The sequence below is a fragment of the Henckelia pumila genome, chromosome 1 (genome assembly GCF_033568475.1).
Source record: "Henckelia pumila isolate YLH828 chromosome 1, ASM3356847v2, whole genome shotgun sequence".
Classification (NCBI taxonomy): domain Eukaryota; kingdom Viridiplantae; phylum Streptophyta; class Magnoliopsida; order Lamiales; family Gesneriaceae; genus Henckelia; species Henckelia pumila.
Window position 1 is genome coordinate 140,487,337 of NC_133120.1, and position 21,719 is coordinate 140,509,055.

At 36.7% G+C, this 21,719-nt stretch overlaps 1 protein-coding gene across 1 annotated transcript; it reads left to right on the top strand.

Annotated features, from left to right (window-relative positions):
- The first annotated feature begins 19,518 nt into the window (after nucleotides 1-19,518).
- LOC140874122 (uncharacterized) lies at nucleotides 19,519-21,343 on the top strand. The gene is made up of 4 exons (XM_073277401.1): nucleotides 19,519-20,114; nucleotides 20,459-20,547; nucleotides 20,645-20,891; nucleotides 21,061-21,343. Exons 1-4 carry the CDS (start codon nucleotides 19,519-19,521, stop codon nucleotides 21,341-21,343), a joined length of 1,215 nt encoding a protein of 404 aa, XP_073133502.1.
- Nucleotides 21,344-21,719: the final 376 nt, after the last annotated feature.

Genomic DNA, 21,719 nt, shown 5'->3' on the forward strand with positions numbered 1-21,719 from the left:
CTTTCAACATTCATAGGACCCATCAAATCTATATGTAAAAGTTCAAGACACCATGTTGTCCCATAGTGTTTTAACATGGGATGCGACACATGAATTTGCTTACCTTTTTGGCATGCACCATAGATGTATGGAATACCAGACTTTAAATTTGGCAGTACTCTGACAGCCTCAAACTTACTCAATTTCTTTAAAGTCTTGAAATTCACATGACCAAGCTTTCGGTGCCATAGACTAAAAACCTCGACCTTTGAGTGTCTACAAACCAATTTCTCACCTAGTTGGTAGCAATTTCTACTGATCTTGTACCTGTCATAATACATCGGTTAGCATTATCAAAAACATCACAAGTATTTGTATCAAACTTCAAATGAAAGTCATCATCACACAATTGACTAATCGAAATAAAAATTTTTTATTAAATCCTTAAACATGCAGCAAATTGTTAAGCTTTGGAATCCTTCCATATTGAGTGTTCATTTGCCAACAATTCTTTCTTTAGCACCACCTCCATAGGTTACTTTACCACCTGTTTGTTCAAAGTAGTCCGTGAGGTGATCCTTCAAACCTGTCATGTGGCTGGAGCTTCCACTATCAAAATATCAGTTTCCTGCAGTATTAGCTTTTAAGGAAGTATAAATAACAAAATACTTAACATCAGACTTTGGTACCCAAATTTTCATTTTTGTGGGTCTCTTTTTGTTGGTGTTGCGCTAGGTGTTGTGCAACACGGGGTAAAACATCTGCTTAGACTCCCACAAAAGATAATCATTTTTGAGTTTGCGACAAAATGGTCTTATATGACCAGGTTTGAGACAATAAGCTTCCAGTGTTTTGTCTCTGGAACAGGAAGAGTTTTCTCTGAAATAGGTTTCTTACCTTGGGAAGCAACTGAAGGATGGATCAACGAATTTCTACCTTCCTTCACAAACACTGGTGAATCAGAAGATTCATCAATTTCAAACACACTGTTTTAAAATCAAGTCCAAACTTATCATCTTTACCCACAGTCAAAATAGAATCAAGTTTGGTTGAGCTCGAATTATATCTGGAAAGAGTTCTTTTTGCTTTTTCAAGTTCACTATTCAGTAAACCCAATTCTAGATCTTTCTTACTTATGAGAACTTCTAGGTTAGCCACAGCAGCTTTCAATTCAGCATTCTCTTTAGAGAGAGTTGTATTTAACTTTTTCCTCTTGATCCAGTCAGTATACAACTCCTCATAAAATTTTTGGACACCTTACAGAGTAAACTCTTTAGCTACCGGTTATTCATGATTACTGGAATTAGAAGCCACAAAACATACATAATTTTGAACTGTGTTGCGCCCAGGTGTTGCTTCCTTGGAGCCAACACCAAGTGGATTTACCTGAAAATTTTTATTACCTTCCAGCAAAGAAGTAAAAGATATAAGGTCTACCTGTTCACCCTTTTCATGTTCTTCCTCAGAATCCTCATCACTCAGGGAGACATTCATACCTTTTTGAAGTAGATTGACACATTCATACGCATAATCTCCATACCCATGATAATCTTTGCATTGAATACCATCAAATTTTTACTCGAGGTCTGATTCTTACTGTCATACTTTTGACGAAGTCCTTGAGTAGTCACTTGTTTCTGAGACACTTGTCTTTGAAATTTTTCCGAAGTAGGTAGTCTAGGAAATTTTTAAGGTTGTCTACCTTTTTCACTTTTCTTTTTTTTGTTCTCTCATCACCTTCAGATAATCACAAAATTTCTTTGTGAGCAAGGCAATAGAGTCATCTTCGAGATCGGATTCACCTACTTCCTGCTTCATCTCAGAAAAATAATTGTAAGAATCATTAGACACTTGAAAAGCAATGAACTTACCTTTATAGTCATCTTGTTCTTACATCTCCATCTCATATGTGTGAAGATAACATATCAATTCATCCAATCCCATTATAGATGTATCTTTGGATTCATCTAATGCACATCCTTTAGTGTTGAACCTTCTTGGAACAGAACGAAGTACTTTACTCACAAGCCTTTCTTTGGAGATAGGATTGTTGTGAACAGATGCTTCATTAGATAAGCTCTTCAATCTAGCATTGTATTGCATGATGGTCTCATTTTCCTCAATTATCATCTCTTAAAACTTTGAAGTTAGAAGACGCATCCTAGTTTTCTTAACACTTTTTGAGCCTTCACAATGAGTTTGAAGTTTGTCCCAAGCATCTTGAGCAGATACACAATTAAGTACAAATCAGGTTAAACATATTCATGTCAACAGAGGTAAAAATAGCATTAATAGCTTTAGCATTAAAATTAGCCGAGGAAATTTCATCAGCCATCCATTGTGCTCTTGGTTTGGGTCCACCTAGTTTATCATCCTTCATTGGTGGTGACCAACCATCTAGAACACGTTTCCAGGCCCTAGAATCAATGGATTGTATGTATATGCTCATTTTCAGTTTTCATGGGCCGTAATTTGTTCCATCTAAAATTGGTGGACGAATTGCAACATTGGAGTACGGAGTATTCATAACAAACCTGCAACAATAACCAGGAACTCAATTAGTAAAGTCAAGAGTTGGCTCATATGCCACGTGAAAGAAACAGTGTATGCAGTTTGTTATTTAAAACAGGCAGTGTTGTGCTTGGTGTTACAACACCAGAGACAACACAATGCAGCAGAAATAAAAGCGTAAAGTAAATAACACAAGTAAATAATTTTGCACGAGTAAAAAATTCATGTGGGTGCCTTAGGGCTAAATATCAATAGAAAAAAGAATATCAGTCTTACAAACCAATACTAGTGATTTTACAAAAAAAATCAATAAATCATAAATTTTTCAACAAGTTGAGAAATCAAACTAATTGCATCCTAAATAATCAGAGTATAAAAAAATCAGATGCAACTCCCGTAAGCCTAAATTGAAGAGACAGAAAAGATCTTCAATCAACACTATGAACTAAGTGTTGTATCCGATGTCTTCAACACCAACACAACACGGGGACAAGCAATAACAATGATTGCAAAATCGTCTTCAGAAACCTTCAACTCTTTGCCACGAATTCTTCAAGGAATGCTATGTGAGTTGTCGTCTGAAGCTCTCCTTTCACTTGCGCGTGGAAATCTTCTTTAAATATATTTGAATCCAAAGCTTATTGATTTCCATAAATAGAGTCCTACAAACATAAGGAAACAATTGTAAGTATGAATAAATCACTTTTAAGCATATTATCTTGATAATATCATACAAGAATATATCTATAAATTTTCTTAACAAGATATATTTGAACACAATAAATATATTTCTCATAGGTTTGGAATTATTCAAGGAATATTTACCAAATCTATTAACTTATCCAGAAAACAAAATCAAATAATATTCAATATTCTCAAGGTTGAGAATTTTAAGGAATTAAAATTCCTTTTAATATGAAAATTGTCTCTCAAGATATAAAAAAATTGGCTTTGTAATATGAGCACTCCAAAATTAAAATGCAACGAACTTTAAGATACTTTCTGAACTCCCTTGTGCGTGACCGAAAATTTGCTGAATAATTTGAATTCGATAGTGTTTTTATGCAATATGCACTTAGAGATGTCTAATAACCAAAAATAATTCTGCAGAATATAAAAACTCTGTCTATAATTAATTGTGAAGACACTTAAATAAAAGAGCACATTTTTAGTGAAATGGTGCAATCATTGATCACAGTGAATAGTTATTCATTTTCACATACGAATGAATGGCCGTGTGATTTTCAATAGATTTGGCACTTCTTAAAAAGGAACCACTCAGAATTGGCCGTGTGAATTCCTCCACCCACATATATATTATAATATATATTACATACATAACATATAATAAGTTATGTATTATATATAAATTATATATATTCATGTCTAATATTTTAACTCGATAAAATGAAAACTATTTGTAGCGACCCAACCCGGATCCACTACCTGATCAGAGTGATAGCATAACCGGTAAAATACAACCGGTTAAATAAAACCAATATACAACCCAATCGAATAATCTTAAGGGAAATTGTTGGAGATCAAACTCTAATGTTTCGGTGATAACAAGTCAAAACAAAATCAAGTAGTAAAATAATTAAAGATCGAAGTATGGATATAAACTGCCAGATCAAGCGTCCGATATCCGGATAAACCAAGAAGACTTTCAACGGATTATACAGATCGATCCATGATAGATCATGTAGCTATCAATAGATCAAAGTCTCACTTCTAAGTAACCGTTGCTGAGGTTGTTGAAGAAAAAGACAAAATCATTTAATGATATTTTGAACGTTGATCTGCCTTCATCAAAGTCAAGATTTGTGAGCTATTTAATAAGATATGTTGGCGGCTCATTGACAGAGATTGTTGGCGGCTCACTGGCTACTTTTGAAGATTATAAATACTCGAGCATTTCAAAGATTCAAATACGAGACCAAGAGTGAAAAATACAAGCTATCAAAATCGAAGTTCATTCAAATTGAAAAGCCTTCACTCAGCATAACTCAGATACCCATATCATCAGATCAAAGTCTCGACATTCTGAGTTAGAGAATATTTCAAAGATTGATCAAGTCCAAAGAAAGAACATACAAAATCTATCCAGATCAAAGCCATTCACAGCTATCCAGATCACATCACCGAAGCACATTTTGTAGCTTCATTGTGTAACTCAAAGCAGAGAGTTTGTTCTGCTTCGAGAGAAAATATTGCTAGGAGTTCCTTTCAAAGGATTTATTGGATTGGATTTGTACAAAGCCTTGTATAAATCAAAGTCTTCTAGTGGAATCCTTCTGGAAACAGAAGAAGGTGTGACGTAGGAGAATTCATCTCCGAACATCCAGAAACAACTCTATCTTTTTATTTACTGCACTTACATTATTCTATTTGTCTTAGCCTTACAAGTATTCAATCTGCGAGGAAGATTTCATCCGCCTGATAATTTCAGATCTTTTGAGCAGATCAAAGTTTTAAGCAAAAAAACTTTTGTCTGATTTTCACAAATCAGATCGAAGAAACTTTAAATTTCAAAATAGCGTATTCACCCCCCCCCCCCTCTACACGTATTTTTGATCCTAACAGCAATTAAAAACCTAAAGCTAATACTGATGTCTTCACTGGTCACTGGCTCCTCCAAGCTCTTGGTGCTCAACCCTGCACCTACACCTGCCCCGTCGAATGGGGTGTCCAGATACATAGAAAATACTGGACGTGAGATCTAATATCAATACGAAAGCACAGGTAAAACATAAAAATATGATGCATGCAAATGAAAGGGTATCCATATCTGGGATAACTGTATAAAACTGCTCAGTAATGGCGCCGAGGACATGAGTGGTACAACCCGGGAATCACCCTTCGTACACTGATCATTCCTACCGAACGTAGACTGTGTCCTATAGATGCCAGTGTTGGCTAACCCGTCGGTCACAGGGCACTCGAAATCGACCGTTTGAACAGGGCTGAGCGGCCCTAAATGACTCATCTCAAAAGATGGACAGACACAATATGATATGCACATGCTTCAGAATAATATGGCACACAATACATCACATAAGCATGCAAACTCGCTGAGTATCTCACTCAGTACTTACGTACCTTATTACAGGCAGTCCTAGCAGTCCGACTCTACGTTCCAAGCCTATCATCACTCTACAGTGCAAATACCCATGCATCATTCTTTAAGCTCTAAAAGCCTTAACTAAGCTATTTCATACTCCTAAATTATTTAAGGAGGTCATAGCTATACCTACGTCTGTCGTCAGTCCACTGATGGCGACTGCCCCAAAACTTAGGCACAGCTTCGCTACGACGCTGGGATCGCTCTGCTACTTCCGGATTCCCAAAGAGAGGAGAGGAGGAAAAGGTGCAAGGAGAAATGAACTCGGATGTCCCTTTTAGAGACATCGTTCGGATCCTCCGAACCCAAATTTGGACCGCCCGAACCAGTTCGAAGCGTCCGTTCCCTCCGTCCGAACTCCCTCAGCCAACCACGTGTCTTGCTTCCGTAGGAGGCCTGCCGACACAAGTTCGGAGCCTCCTATCTGTCTTCGGATCGTCCTAAGCCTTCATGGTGATGTCATCAATGATGAATTATTCTCGGACAGCTGGCCATGCAAGATCGGATCCTCCGATCTGAGTTTGGATCGTCCGAACTCTTCAGACCCTCGCAAGTGCACGGTTGTCGAGTTTTAATATAGTGATGCATAGAGTGTCGATCCCACGAAGAGTAATATTGAAAATTATTAAGTTCTTATAATTAAAATAGTCTAAATTTTATCTAAAAAATTAATAATTGAGATGTTTGCATAAAAATAAAATAAGCAATGAATTTTTGTATCACACACACAATTTTCAGAAATTGTCAATAAGAGAAAAAATGGTCTAGAGGTTCTCATTTCATCTGGTTTCAACAACCACTACTCCTAATTAAATTATTTTCATGAATTTCATTCAATTAATAGCTAATAACACTTAAATTTATTATTTCCCTCTCCCGAGTGCCAAATAATATATATCAACTAAGATTCAATTTCAATATCCCTATTAAAAATCTAGTCTTAGTGATATGTGTAAAACAATATTCTTCCTAAGGCTCCATTAACGTTATATACTCTCCCAAGCTATATAAACAATTAACGGTGTGTTTTCTATTGGTCCTATTCAAAATCTCATCTCCCGAGTACCAGATTCCAAATAAATATAACAAATCAATTATTGATCAAGTAATTGAAAATATAATCAATTCTAAAAAAATAATTAATCTACTAGAATTCAATCCAAAAATATCAAAAAATTGTAGAAGCGTCTCAACTAGGCTACATCAACTTCTAGACAAAGAAATTTAGTTCATGACCAAATATAAATAAAACCAAATCATGTTCATGAAACTAGACATCAAATCAAAGTTTAATGAGAAAAGATAAAGAAAACAAATCCAAAGATACGACACCGTGTCCGGATAATACGATCTTCTTCCTTGTTCCATCTCTTCAAGTTTGCGCAGATTTTTCCTTCAAGTTTCTCTCTCGATCGTGCGTTTGATTCTCATCCGATGTGCGGCTGCTTTTCCCCTCAATTATGTTCATCCAAGTCCCTTTTATATGTGTTTCCAATCCAATAAATAAAATCTCACGAAATTCCAAAAGTTTCCTTCCCGAAAAAACAAAAAAATTGACTTTCGCGATGGCGCGGGCGCGCTTGAGAAGAGAGGCACCCGCGCATATGATTTTGTCCTCATTTTCTTCAAAATTGCTCAGACGGCACGCCCGCGTATGTTTCTCGGGTATGAAAATTTGCATCGCGCGACAATGTTCAAAAAATCACATCAAGTCTAACCGTCGGATTGAGCTGAAATTTTTATATCAGCTTTAAAACATCCTAGGATTTATTATGAACGGTGGAGATCAGATTTTGATGCCTGAATAATTCCCAGTAATTTTTTGAATTTGATACTCCATAATGCATCCTTCCGCTTCTTCTTGCTAATTTTGCGCCAATCCTTGCAACACACAAAAACAACAAATAATACACATAATATTCACTCGATAAATTACAAAAGTCAAGTTAAATCATATATAAATTAAGTGCAAAAATCGCACTTATCAATTATCATCATTAAAATTCTCATAACTTCATCATTCTCATCATAAAATATTTCCATAATAAAACTTCTAATCGTTCATGAAACATACTTAAAAATATCTTAAAATAATCATGCCCTCATGAACCATGAAATATCTTGAAACTTGATATGTCATGCTCTTTGAATTCTTTCGTGCTTAAAAATCATGCATGCTAAATAAAATAAAGATACACATGTCCATTAAAATTTCACAACATTTTATGCTTTACATAAAGAACATAGCTTTTATCAGAACATACTAGCATATAATGTATTACATAACTAAACTGATCCACGTGAGTCGTTATTTTTGTTTTTGACATCAAAACTTGAAACGTTTTGCATAGGAACTCATAAAAATACTTAAAACACCTTAAACGATAATAAACATTAATTTAAGATTAAAAACGAGGTATCAAAATTTTCGAACAAAACCGGTCGCATTGGGGTGCCTATAAAGTGGTTCCATGGTTTCACTAGTGGTGCTGGGGCGCCTAAAAAGTGGTGCCCTAGCACCACTGCATTTGCCTGCGATGCCGAGCAGCGGCGCAAAGGAAAGGGTATGCGATTTTTTGGTCATTTCGATCCTTTTCGATCCCAATTCAAACATGCTCACTCACACATTGATAATTTTTACCAAACGCATGAAAAACGTCAAAAGCTCAAAAAGGATACACCCAAAAACATGTGTCTTCAAAAGATTTGCGTTAAAACTTTTCTTTCAAAATACGCACACATAAATTCTCAGATTCAAATATCTTTTCTCATCAATTCTCAATTTCTTTTCATTAAACGTCATGAACGATTCATGTTTCATAGTTATACATCATGCATCTTCAAATCTCTCAAAATCAATGCAATATACATTACATACACATCAACATACATGTTTTTCATATCAAAATGAATATATTTTAAATTTGTGGTTTGAAAATAATTTAAAAACTTGTCTTTTCTCCTTGGTAGGGAGTACTCGATACCTCAAGATCTTGACCTAGACTTGGCACGAACGGATCATCGAATGATTTTTTCTTCAAAACTCCACAGATGTATGTATCATTTGAAAATTGGGGGAGAAGGGAATGGAGGTTGGCGGCTAGGGGAGGAGAGAATTCTCTCCTTGTACGCCAACTATTTTTGTATCTGATGGACCGAAAGTTGGCTCATTAAATAAAAAATACTGACTTTTAAATTTCTCCTCAATTACTTTAAAACTTGATTATCAAGCCCAAATTTTAATAATTTGCACCAAAAATAATTTTAAATTAAAAATTAAATAACATACATCAAATTTTAAATCAAAACCTGCATAATAGTCATTTACCTCTTTAAAATCTATAAACCTCGTTCGTAGGCTAGTCTCGATTCCTTCGTCACTGAGATTAAACTCATACCTGAAACACATTAAAAATAATTTGCAACCATTAAAAATCAGACAAATTAAATAATATTAAATCATTTAACACAACATTAAACATATATTTTAGCACCTAAAAAATCAACTTTGAAACATAAAATCAAATGTAATATCCACAACACGATTTTTAATTCATAAATAGATAAAAAAAATCATTTAAAATCTCTTTAATACACATGAGTAGATTTATGGATTTTTGGACGTTACAATCATTCAAAATCCCTTTAAAAAAATATCGTCTTTGAAATTCGACTTATCATACTCAAACAACAGAGGATCCCAAAAATCTGATCTACTAAATCCACGCTTACGCTGCGAGCTATGATAAAACAAAATATCTTATCGTTTCCATGTGTCTTTCTCATCTCAATATATCCTACCTTTATAAACTTTCGTTGCTACGCAAGAGTTAAAGCGAATTATTGCAACTTAGTTATGTCGCACTTTAACCCAAGTTTGAGATTTTTTACACAATTCTTAATACCATAATTTAAGTCCAACCACATGCTTACATCAACTTATACATAAAACCCAAAGATTAAGTCTAGTCTTCATCTCCCCAAACACAATGATTGCATTATTCAACAACTTGAATAATTACACATGCTTGTACGACCCACTTATTTAACCTCAAATATCTGTAAATCAAAATTTATGTTCCCTAATTTGTTTATTTAAATATAGAAATTAAAATATCAACTTCAATAATAAACTTAACTTATTAACACTTAACTATGCGAACCCGAAAAAATCACATGAAAGATCAACTAAGTTCCTTGTCAAAATTAAATCCAAGAGTGTTTTTCTTAAATGTTAAAACAACAAACACAAGACACAATCTTTATAAACTTAGATATTCCATACAATGAAGACATGCAAGAGAACAATCAACCATCATAATATATTCCTTATGATGTAAGTGCAATCTCAAATAGAAAATAATAGTCATAATGTCTATTGGTAAAAACTCACCAAATAATTCTATGCCAACATGAGACCTTTAAAAAAAATTAATAGAATCCAAAGAAAGTTGACATAAATCCCAAAGCAATCACCTAGATTCAGTAAAATAGAACACTCCTTTTAACACAAATAGGAAAATAATATCAATCTCAATCAATACTTTCGAACAGTGAATCATTCATTCTCAAAAATACTCCTAAGCAGTTCAAATCCACCACAGTCACAATCCAAAAATCCATCCAAACAACACAACATTTTCTCTTCAAAATCATGCATAGTCATAACTGTAAGCAAAATCACAATTTTAACTTTAAAATCGACCAGTCCATGAGCCGGGTCCGGTTCGGTTCTGGGTTGGACCCGTCAGGCCCGGGTTGGTATTTTAACAACCCTTAACAGGCCTGCCCAAGGCCGGTTCCGATCCAGGTTGGTGAACCGGCGGTTCCGGTCCGAGTTCAGTTATTTTTCGGTTCTGGGTCCGGGCCAACCCTTAAAATTTTTAAAGAAAGGAAAAAAACTTGAAGAACTAAAGAAGGTGTCAGCGCCCCAGCGCTGCACCTTTCAAAAAATTCGAAGGTGCAGTGCCTAGGCGCTGAAACCTTCTTCAATTTTTTTTATATTATTTATTTATTTTTTTATAAGACAAATTATTTAAATAAACTCAATCAAATATTTCATATCTCAATAAAAAATACATTACATTTATTCCATAAACAATATATTAAAATTTCAACATCTTATATTACCAATCTATTACATTTTATTCTATTTCAATCACATTCACTCGAATTTCCTCCCGTCGTAGTTTCGGATGTTTCTTCGGTATCTTCTTGGTCTTCTTCATCACTTTGAATATATTGTGTTTGAGTAGCAGCTTTTGACCAATCATTGAGAAAACATTGGGCTTCCAAATTTTCCGGCCTTAAGCTAGAATGTCTCTCGTCCAATGTATTTTTCTAATACTAAATGCTTGCTCCACTGCAACTGTTGAAACTGGACAAGCTAGAATTTATTTTTCCATTATAGACAAAGTTGTATATATTTGTATTTTTTTGCGACCACCATCTCAAAACTCGAAGTTTTCCTCATCTGTATCACTAAAATCAAAAGTAGTGGTAAAATAATTCTCAAGTTCTTGACTGGAACTTGAGGATCCTCGTGAACGTTTCGTCCGTTTCTTTAATAAAAGTTGTGCTTTAGTAAGTTTCAAACTAACATTACCAGTTGAAGTGGATTGTGTTTCATGTGAAACAATTTATCCACCAAATTTGTTGTTATATTTATTATAAATATCAAATAAATGAGTTTCAATATTAAACAAAATCAATGCGATAGTAGGAATCGTTTACACAATAAGGTCCAAAGATTCATAATATAATGTTAAAATATCGCTTAAACCATCTAATTTAAGTCTAGAATCTAAAACAAAAACACATAAAAAAATTTCAGGAGCGAGAAAAAAATATTTTTCCCATTTTGCATTCATGACTAGAATACATTGAGATAAAGCACTATCATTAAATTTAATATGTTCATAAATAATAAACACCGGATAATTGGTCACTAGCATGATTAAAAACTTTCAAAATTTCACAAATACTAGAGCATATGTTCCATTGATTTGAAAACAAATAAATATCACGAGCTTGAACAAATTGATGAAAAATGTACATAATAAATCTTTATATTGAAAGGACGATAATAAATCTTCAACAATGCATACTAAAAACAATAGCAGAAGTAAAGTATATGCAATAAATAGATACGAGTTTGTTTATGAATGTTCGTAGTTCAATCTCCTACGTCACCCCTTTTTTCTCCTCGAAAGGATCCACTAGAAGACTTTGATTTATACAACTCTTTGTACAAACTCAATCCGATTTAGGACTTATCCAATGCCTAAACAAGAACTCCTAGAACACTCAATATTAGGCCTCAACCTTACAATCCGCATAATGTTTAACGTCTCTTATGCCAAGACTACAAACACAATCTTTAATGTCTTTGTGTTAAGACTTTCACTCAACTAATATTTCAAAGAACATCTCTCGTTTGTATGTGAGTGAGCTCTCTTCAAATTATATTCAACAATATTTGGATGTGAAAGAGTGTTCTGTAAATTGGGTTTGGTGTAGAGAATTTAACGTTGAAAGATCATCTCTTCTTCTTGTTCCTCACACCTTGGGCTTGCTCTCATTCTAGTTTCTTTTGGTTCTATATTCTGCCCATGCTTTTAATTCCCATTCTCTGCTCTTGTTTTGTCTTCAAATTGTTTTATTTATATCTCCAAGAATTATATTAATGTTAGATTCAAGAATTTGACCGTTTGGGAAGTTTCTAGACACATTCTAAAATTGCAACGGTCATATTTGAGTTGCTGGCAATTTTCTTAACTTGAGCTGGATTTACTGTTCATCAGACTAGTTTGACCGATCTAATCTGGTCAAACTTATCTTGTATGGTCCAAATTTGATCTGGTCAAACTTTGATCTGGTCTGGTTCAATTGATATGATCCGGTTCATAGTTGATTTGATCTGATCTCGTCTAGTACAGATTTGATGTGATCTGTTCACGTGCTTATAGTTCTTGATTCACTGATTTTTGGGTAAAGTGCTAAACATAAAAGTTGTATCCCTTTCTCTTGGCTTTCCACGGAATTAAGAATCACTCGATTTCAAGTTTGCACGAGAGAGATACTATTGAAATACTCAGCTATGTCATAAATTCTATTCTGCAGAATTTCAGTGCGGAACTCGAAACTTTATCTCAATTTATCAGCTTCTTAAACTCCGATTCAAGGTTTAACTTGTGAAGATGATTTTTAGATCATTTTCTTTGATTCGTAACGCATACTGAATCGTCCCGTTTGGATAGGAGATCTGTAAGTTATAGCCAAAATACCAGAGTTGGTCATGTTTGATCTGGTTACTATAACATTGATCTGATTTGCATCCAGATTGATGTTGCGACCAACTTTTCTCCTTGATAAATTCCGAACTAACTGATCTATTCTGAAATTTTACTTGTAGATATTTGAGTAAGATTTCCAACTGTTTTGTCCTCAAGCCATTTGGATCACCGAGCTATGAGATATGTTTGATTTAATCAACTGCGCTAGCTTGAATAACTTGATTTCCAACTCAAAAAATTCCAACTTTGATCTACCAAATACACACTTGACTAAATATGTTATAAACACAATAACAAGTTTAGTTATCATCAAAATCAAGATTGCTTGTGTTTCACAACCCAACAATCTTCCCCTTTTTGATGATCACAAAACTTGGATAAAAATATGAACATTAAAACTCAAGTAATGCAAAAGTCATATCTTTATCCAACATATTCTCCCCCTTTTTGTGTGAATAAAAAAGGTATATTTTATGCAAAAAAAATTCTCCCCCTATTTGAAACTTTGAAATCAATAAAGTTAGAGGAATAACTAACCGACACTTTCAAAATATGCAATGCACACAAATTTTCAACATAAATAAAACAAGTTGATCAACTAGCAAGCTTCATCATGATTGAACCAAAATATCTCAAACTAGCAGGCAACATAAAATCAAGATTGACATGTCAATTGAAATATTCATAAAGCATTTAAGCGTCCCTTTAGTCACAATCACATTTGTAAGGGAAATGACTAGACATTCTTAATCCAAGACATGCTAGCACAAGTAGAACATCAAGATGACAATCAAACTCAAAAGCTCTCCTAAAGCTAATTCAAAACGAGTGTACCAAGTTTTTTTGATGAAATGTGACTAAAATTTGAGTTTCTTTGTCCTTTCTATTGAAGTGTGTAACGTCCTTGAGCATCTTGACAAAAACACTACCTCTATGTCCATGCCCAGTTTTCTGCCACAGCACACATGTTTTGACTTCATCAAATAAACCACTTTTTCTCACGTATTATCGGGCTGCTAATTTTAAACCTGTGTTCCTCTACAAGTCTAGTTTGCAATGCAAAAAGTGGTTTTTCGTTTGGACACTCGAGCAAGGAGTTACGCCATTTTCCCCAAAGTCGCTGCAAGATGCCAGAAATTCTCAACTATGCATACATGTGTTAGAAAAAAATCTGAAAAACGAAATTTTTAATATCAAAATTAGTTTCAAATGCTCTTTCAAGAACAACCCGCTCTGATACCACTTGTTAGGATCAAAATACGTGTGTATAGGGGGTGAATACACAATAAAAAATATTTAAGAGCTATAATAGCTCGTTCTTGAAATGTTAAAAAATAAACCGAGCGCCAATAAATTATATTGAGTTTGGTTTTCAAACCAAGCAAAATACATTTGAAATAATTCTTCATAGAAACCGAATAAACATTTTGAAAATCGTTTGCAAGAATGCAAGTTGAAATAATAAAAATATTTTGGCTGAAACATTTTATCAAACACTTTGTATGCAATATTTTGGTCTACGAAACACACATAAAATGCTTCAACAATGCATACTAAAAATAGTAGAAAAAATAAACTAAATGCAATAAATAGATACAGGTTTGTTTATGGATGTTCAGAGCTCAATATACAACGTCACCCCTTCTTCCTCCTCGGAAGGATCCACTAGAAGACTTTGATTTATACAAATCTTTGTACAAACTCAATCCGGTTTAGGACTTATTGACTAAACAAGAACTCCTAGAACACTCGATCATAGTCCTCAACCTTACAATCCTCATATTGTTTAACGTCTCTTATGCCAAGACTACAAACATAATCTTTAATGTCTTTGTGCTAAGAATTTTAATCAACTAATCATTCAAAGAACATCTTTCGTGTGTATGTGAGTGAGCTCTCTTCAAATGATATTCAACAATATTTGGATATGGAAGAGTGTTCTATAAAGTGGGTTTTGTGTAGAGAATTTAATGTTGAAAGCTCATCTCTTGTTCTTGTTCCTCACACCTTGGGTGTAGCACCTAGGATTTCATAATTTAAACTCTATGCCTAAATTCATTTTTTTTAATAATTATGATTTTTAATTTCTTGGAATTAATTTCTTAAGTTTCCTTTAAAGTTTAAGTGCTCAAATATTTTAAGTTATTTATTATTTAAATTTCTGAGACAGTGACTTCCGGTTTCGGTGTTTTGCGATGGTGGATTTCGGCGGTAAATTCCAAGATTGTTATTTTAAAAGTTAGTAGGGAGGTAGGAGAAAATTAGATGAGAGTTTGAGAGTTAGAAGTTTTCGGGTATCAGAAATCATTTTTTTTATTATTGCAATATTGGGCTTATTCTTTAACTTTTTCAAAAGTTAGAATTTTCATAAATCCGAATTAGTAAAACCCAATATAATATTTTTAATTTGGGGTTTTAAACTTAGAAATTGTATTAGTGTAAGTTAGTAGGCAAAAGTTGTTGTACTTTTAAAGCAACACTCACACCTACTTTTAATTACTTACACCTATGCTTACACACACATGAACACACTACACACTCAAACTTTTAAACCTAAAATAACACATTTAGCAAACCCTAACCCTCTCTTTCCTTAGTAGCCACCCTCTCTCTCATTTACCCCCCCCCCCTTCGGTCGTTTCCCTCTTGTGAGCTCCAGCCATTGCCGCCGCCTTCCACCACCGCTGCCGTTGCCGGAGGACCACCTATGGAGGTTTAGCTCGTGGTTGGTCAAGTGGTTCAGCCCCATTCCCATCTTGATTTCGATTTCCTTGGGTATTTGTAAGCCAAGGCATGTATATGCAATTTCTTGGGCATTCAAGTAAGCTATTATGCACTTACTCTACATCTTTTCTTAAATTTCGAAATGCACATGATTTTCAACATGTAGGGTTCGGTTTTTACTGGAATTTCAGTAGGGTGTTTGGTGATTTTTGAAATTTGATTGAGCATGGAGTCTGAAGTGATGTATGGTGATTTGTGATAGGAGGCATGAGGTGTTTTGAATGCATATTGACATTTTTGAAAATTTCAGAAGTTACATGCCCTATAATTCGAAACTTTTCATGGATTACGGCTGATATTGAAGTGTGTTTGAAGCATTTTGATAGTTTGCATTGGGCTTGACTGAATTCACATGAGTTTGATGCATGTTGGTGTATGTTCAAGTTGTTTTTTTTTAGATGTGGTGTTGAAAGGTGGTGAGGGCTGCCTACGTGGTTGGGTTAAGTCCTAAGAGGTGTTAATAAGTGTGTTTGGTGGTTTGGAAGGAGGTATAAGTAAGGATAAGGGGCTTGGAGGAGTTTCCTCAAGGTAGAAGTGTTGTGGAGTGATTTGTGCTTGGGGAAGGGGCTACTGATTTTGGAGCAGGGTAGGCATCAAGCGAGGTCTGGGCGTGTATAGGGCTGGTCCTAGGTCAAGGTTATGATGTGGTGGTCGTTTTGGTATAAAATGGGCTCGTTTCGGTTAAGTTTATAATGGGTTAAGGGTCTTTTAAGTTGAGGTGTCGGAGCAGAATTTTAGGAGGAAAAAAGGGCTGTCTGGAGTTGGTTTGTGCTTGTATTTCTTGAGCTGTCAAATGAGGTTACAAACTAGACCTATGGTTAGTTTGTAGTGTTTGGAGAGTTTTGGTTCGAGCGGGGTCGAATTCGGTTAAGGTAAGATCGAGTTAAGGGCTTTTTAGTGTGCTTACTCGGGTTATGCCTTGGATGCGAAAAATAGAGTTAAGGTCAGGTATCAGCACCTAGGGGCAGCCACTCTCATGCTTAACACCCACAATTTTTGTGTTGAGTTTCATTTCCCATAGTTGCATACATGTGTTCTTGAGTCTCGTCTTTGAGCCGAGCGAAATGTTACAAAGGAAGTTGCTTTTATTCATGCATGCTAAGTATTTTGAGCCGAGTCAAAGAAGTAAAAAGAAAATATTTTTTTGAACGAAGTGATTTGATTGTGACGAGATAGGGTATTGATGGGTTGGGGGATGCCTCACTCACTTGCCAAATAAATGGGTAGAACGAGATCGGGAGACATCCCGGGATCCCTACCAAAATAGACGGGTAGTGTGAGTTTGGGAGAAATCTCAGGATCGCTACCAAATGACAAATAAATGGGTAAGTCGCGTCGGGAGAAATCTCGGCGTCTTGCCGGCATAGTGCACTGCAGCCATTGATCGATCAAAACAGAGGGTCACAATTCAAGGATCTAAGTTTACAGTTTCAGATTCAGTATCAGTTTGACTCGTCTTAATGCATTCAGTTATCAGTCATGCATGAGTTTCAGTTAAGTTAAGAAATTTCAAGAGTTTCATAGCGTGAGTTGGCGTGTGTTCATTGTTTATATGTGGTCTCATTCCCTTGCAGCATGCGCATTCTTACCGCTTAATTTTCAAATATATTATGTACAGTATTTTGAGTATTACTGCAGTTATTTTAAACCCTTGTTATTACACTGTTTATACTTGTTGGGTCATTAAACTCACTATGCTTGTTTGTTTGCTAGGTGAGGAGGAGTACCTAGGGACCGAGGGTCAGGATCCTCGAGGTTGAGGTCACTGGCGGTGCAAGGCCCTATGACCATTGCTGTTTTTATTTTAAGTTCCACATAAGATTTGTTTTGAAATAAAAAATTTTACTATGAGTACTATCAGTATTAGTCAGGATTTGTTTTCCCTGTGCTTGAATTTTTATGATTTGAAGTTTGTTATCACTATTATTACAACCGTGTGGGGTTGCCTTTATTTTCGAAGTTTATGATTATCGCAGTTTGGATTTATTTTATCACTTTTACTTCTTTATGTTAGAATTTCTGTGTGTGACAGGGTGGTTTGTTTACTTTCAAACAAGTCATGACAAATTTTTTTTAAAATCCGTATTTTCTTTATTATTTAATTAAGTTTAGAGGTTAGGATCGTTTCAGTTGGTATCAGAGCACGGTCTTGGTTTGGGATGTGCCTACTGCCAGTTGCCGAAACTCAAGGGATCTCGCCTCAAAGTCTGTAAGAATTATGTTTCATTAATTGCTATTTGTTCGGATTAGTAACATTGGTTTTCCCTAAATTATTTGAGCATGTTTAAGTTTAGATAAAATATTTTTCTTATGGCATGAAATTTAAATTTTTGGAATTTGAACTTGCGCACAGATGGCACCTCGACGTGATCCCCATGCCCCTCCACCGCCTCCTCCGCCGCCGCCACCTCCTCCGCCCCCGCCACCAGTTGATGTTGGGGCTCAGGTGCTAGCTGGCCTGGCTCGTATCTTAGAGCAGCATGCCGAGGCCCCGAGAACTAGACCTAGTGCGATCTATGAGCAGTTCAGGAAGATGGATCCTAAGTAATTCTCTAGTACTGCGGATCCGATGGTAGCGGAGGGCTGGATTCGCTCGCTAGAGTCGATTTTCTGCTACATGGAGTTGGGAGATGCGGACCGAGTTCGCTGTATGACTTATCTTCTCAAGGATGACGCCACCTTGTGGTTTGAGGGTGTGGAGGAGACTGTCGATGTTACCACACTGACTTGGGAAGCATTCAAGACTCTCTTCTACGAGAAGTACTATACAGCTGAGGTGAGGGAGCAGTTGAAGAAAGAGTTCATGAGTCTCCGGTAGGGAGATCTGACTGTATCCGAGTTTGTTCTGAAATTTGAGAGGGGCTGCCATTTCGTTCCATTGATAGGGAATGATGAGGCGGAAAAGTTGCAGCACTTTGTTGCGTGTCTGAGGCCTACCATTCGTAGGGATGTGATGATGGCTGAGCCAGTGGATTATGCAGCTGCCGTCAAGAAAGCTATGAGGTCCGAGCAGTCCTTGAATGATATTAGTGCCGAGGTTCATAGAAAGAGGTCCTTCACTCATCAGGGTCACCAATAGCAGCATGGAAAGAAGCCATATCAGGGGCAGCAAAGGCAGCAGAGGCCCCAGGGGCACTATCAGGCCCAGAGACCTGCTCCTCCTAGGACTGAGGATAAGCCTATTTGCCAGACATGCCACCGTCCACACTTTGGGAAGTGCTTTAAGGAGGCAGGAGTGTGTTTCAAGTGCAAGAAGCCGAGTCATGTAGCTAAAGTTTGCCTGGAGTTGAGGAGGCCCATGCAGGGTCGAGTTTTCATGAAGCAGGCCGAGGAGGCCGACCTAGACACCATACTCATCACAGGTAACATCTTAAGTTTTTGGGTTTAGAGCAGTTAAATGATTCACTAACGCATGTGATTTTAAGTTTTCTTGTTCGGGGTCAATAATTTTATAGCATGTTGCATGTTTGGAGAACTTGACTGTATTAGCATGCGTAGTATCTTATTTGGGATTTGATGACATAGAATGAGTCTAAGTAGAAATTGTTTTATTTATCTTCAATATTTTCTGTGGATGTATTCACCGCTAATGCTGGTAGGATTGTAGTAGCTGGTGTAGCCACTAGAGCTTTGTTAGACTCGGGAGCTACACATTCATTTATTTCGGAGGCATTTACCCGTAAGCGGAGTATCGAGTATGAAGATTTGTTTGGTGGATTCACAGTGACCATCCCATCAGGGGAAGAACTGTCCACGAGGAATATGGTGAAGAATCTTTAGCTCTTGCTGCAAGGGCAACCAGTGAGTGCCGATCTGATAGTGTTTCCCATGCCTGAGTTCGACTTGATACTTGGGATGGACTGGATGACGAAGAACGCTGTGGCGATTGATTTTCAGCAGCGATCAGTGATGGTCAGACCGAAGGGAGAGGAACCATTCTGGTTTGAGGCTACTAGGAGTTCGAAGAGGACTCAGATTATATCTCTCATGAAAGCTAAGCAGTTGGTGCATGATGGATGTGAGGCATTCTTAGCCAGTATATCTTTGACAGAGTTTCCAGCTCATCCAGATATTTTGAATGTGGAAGTGGTCAGGGATTTTGAGGATGTGTTTCCGGGTGATGTTGCAGGTATCCCACCTGATAGAGAAGTCGAGTTTTCTATCGACTTGATACCGGGTACTGTGCCAATCTCTAAGGCACCGTACAGAGTAGCTCCCACAAAAATGAGAGAACTGAAAGAGCAGATTCAAGAGCTACTTGATAAAGGGTTCATACGCCATAGCTTCTCTCCTTGGGGCGCACCAGTCCTCTTTGTGAAAAAGAAGGACGAAATTCTAAGATTGTGCATAGACTATCGAGGGTTGAATGGTGTAACAGTGAAGAACAAGTACCCACTTCCTAGAATTGAGGATCTCTTTGATCAGTTACAAGGAGCCTCTGTATTTTCAAAGATTGATCTTCATTCTGGATATCACCAGTTGAAGTTGAAGGAGTCTGATGTGTTCAAGACGACGTTTAGGACTCGTTATGTCCACTACGAATTCCTTGTGATGTCGTTTGAAATAACGAACGCGCCCGCGATCTTCATGGATCTTATGAACCGCGTGTTCTTTTCGTACATGGATCAGTTTGTCATTGTCTTTATTGACGATATCATCATTTACTCGAAGGATAGAGAGAAACATACACAACATTTGAGGACAATTCTAGGAGTACTCCGAGAGTAGAAGTTGTATGCTAAGTTCGACAAGTGCGAATTTTGGCTAGAAAGGGTACCATTCTTGGGTCATATTATTTCCAAGAATGGAGTGGAAGTAGATCCCTCCAAGGTTCAAGCAGTGAAGGAGTGGTCTGTGGCAAGAAGCGCATCGGAGATTCACAGTTTTCTTGGATTGGCCGGATACTATAGGAAGTTTTTCAAGGGTTTTTAATCAAATGCGGTGCCCTTGACAGCATTGACCAAGAAGAATGGCAAGTTTATTTGGAAGCCTGAGTGTCAAGAGAGCTTTGATGTGTTGAAAGAAGCTCTTACGACATCACCAGTGTTAGCTATGCCATCTGGAGAGGGATATTTTGTGGTTTACACTGATGCTTCTAAGTTGGGACTTGGGGCAGTGCTTATGCAACGAGATAGGGTTATCACTTATGCTTCTAGGCAGTTGAAGGAGCATGAGAAGAACTACCCTACTCATGATTTGGAGTTAGTAGTAGTGGTGTTCGCTCTCAAGATTTGAACACTATCTCTACGGAGAGAAGTGTAAGATATTCACCGACCATAAAAACCTCAAATACTTCTTCACCCAGAAGGAGTTGAATATAAGACAGCGGAGATGGTTAGAGTTAGTGAAAGATTATGACTGCAAAATTAGCTACCACCCGGGTAAAGCTAATTTAGTCGCAGATGCATTGAGTATAAATTCAGCAGTGATTGCCTCTTTGACGGTGTCTAGACCGTTGCAGGATGAGATTCTGAGATTCGGACTAGAGTTCTATGCCGAGGGTAGGGCTCCTAGATTTTCAGCTTTGTCAGTGCAGACTACGTTGTTTGACCGTATCAGAGTTGCTCAAGCAGTTGATGAGCAGTTGAGTAAGTGGATTGGAGAGCCGATGAGAGAGGCAGTGATTTGTACTCAATGGTATATGGGATTGTGAGGTTCAGAGATAGACTTTGGGTGCCCGCAGGTGATTCTCTGCGAGTTACTATCATGGCAGAGGCGCATACATTATCGTACTCTATCCACCCAGGCAGTTCAAAGATGTATCGGGACCTTCAGCAGTTGTATTGGTGGCCGGGCATGAAGCGTGATATCACCCGATTTATGTCAGAGTGTCTGACATGCCAGAAGGTCAAAGCAGAACATCAGAGACCTGTAGGATTGCTTAAGCCACTCCCTATTCCCGAGTGGAAATGGGAGAATATTACAATGGATTTCGTTGTTGGCCTATCGAGGACAGTGAGAGGTTCGAATGCTATTTGGGTTATTGTCGACCGTCTCACTAAGTCGGCGCACTTTTTGCCAGTAAGGAA

What these genes read in the sequence shown, in the direction of transcription:
- LOC140874122 (XM_073277401.1), top strand. Translation starts at nt 19,519, where the DNA reads ATGCCTGAGTTCGACTTGATACTTGGGATGGACTGGATGACGAAGAAC. An exon ending in CAGTGAAGGAGTGGTCTGTG is followed by an intron (nt 20,548 to 20,644) that starts GCAAGAAGCGCA and finishes TGCCCTTGACAG; the next exon opens with CATTGACCAAGAAGAATGGC. An exon ending in TACCCTACTCATGATTTGGA is followed by an intron (nt 20,892 to 21,060) that starts GTTAGTAGTAGT and finishes CTGCAAAATTAG; the next exon opens with CTACCACCCGGGTAAAGCTA.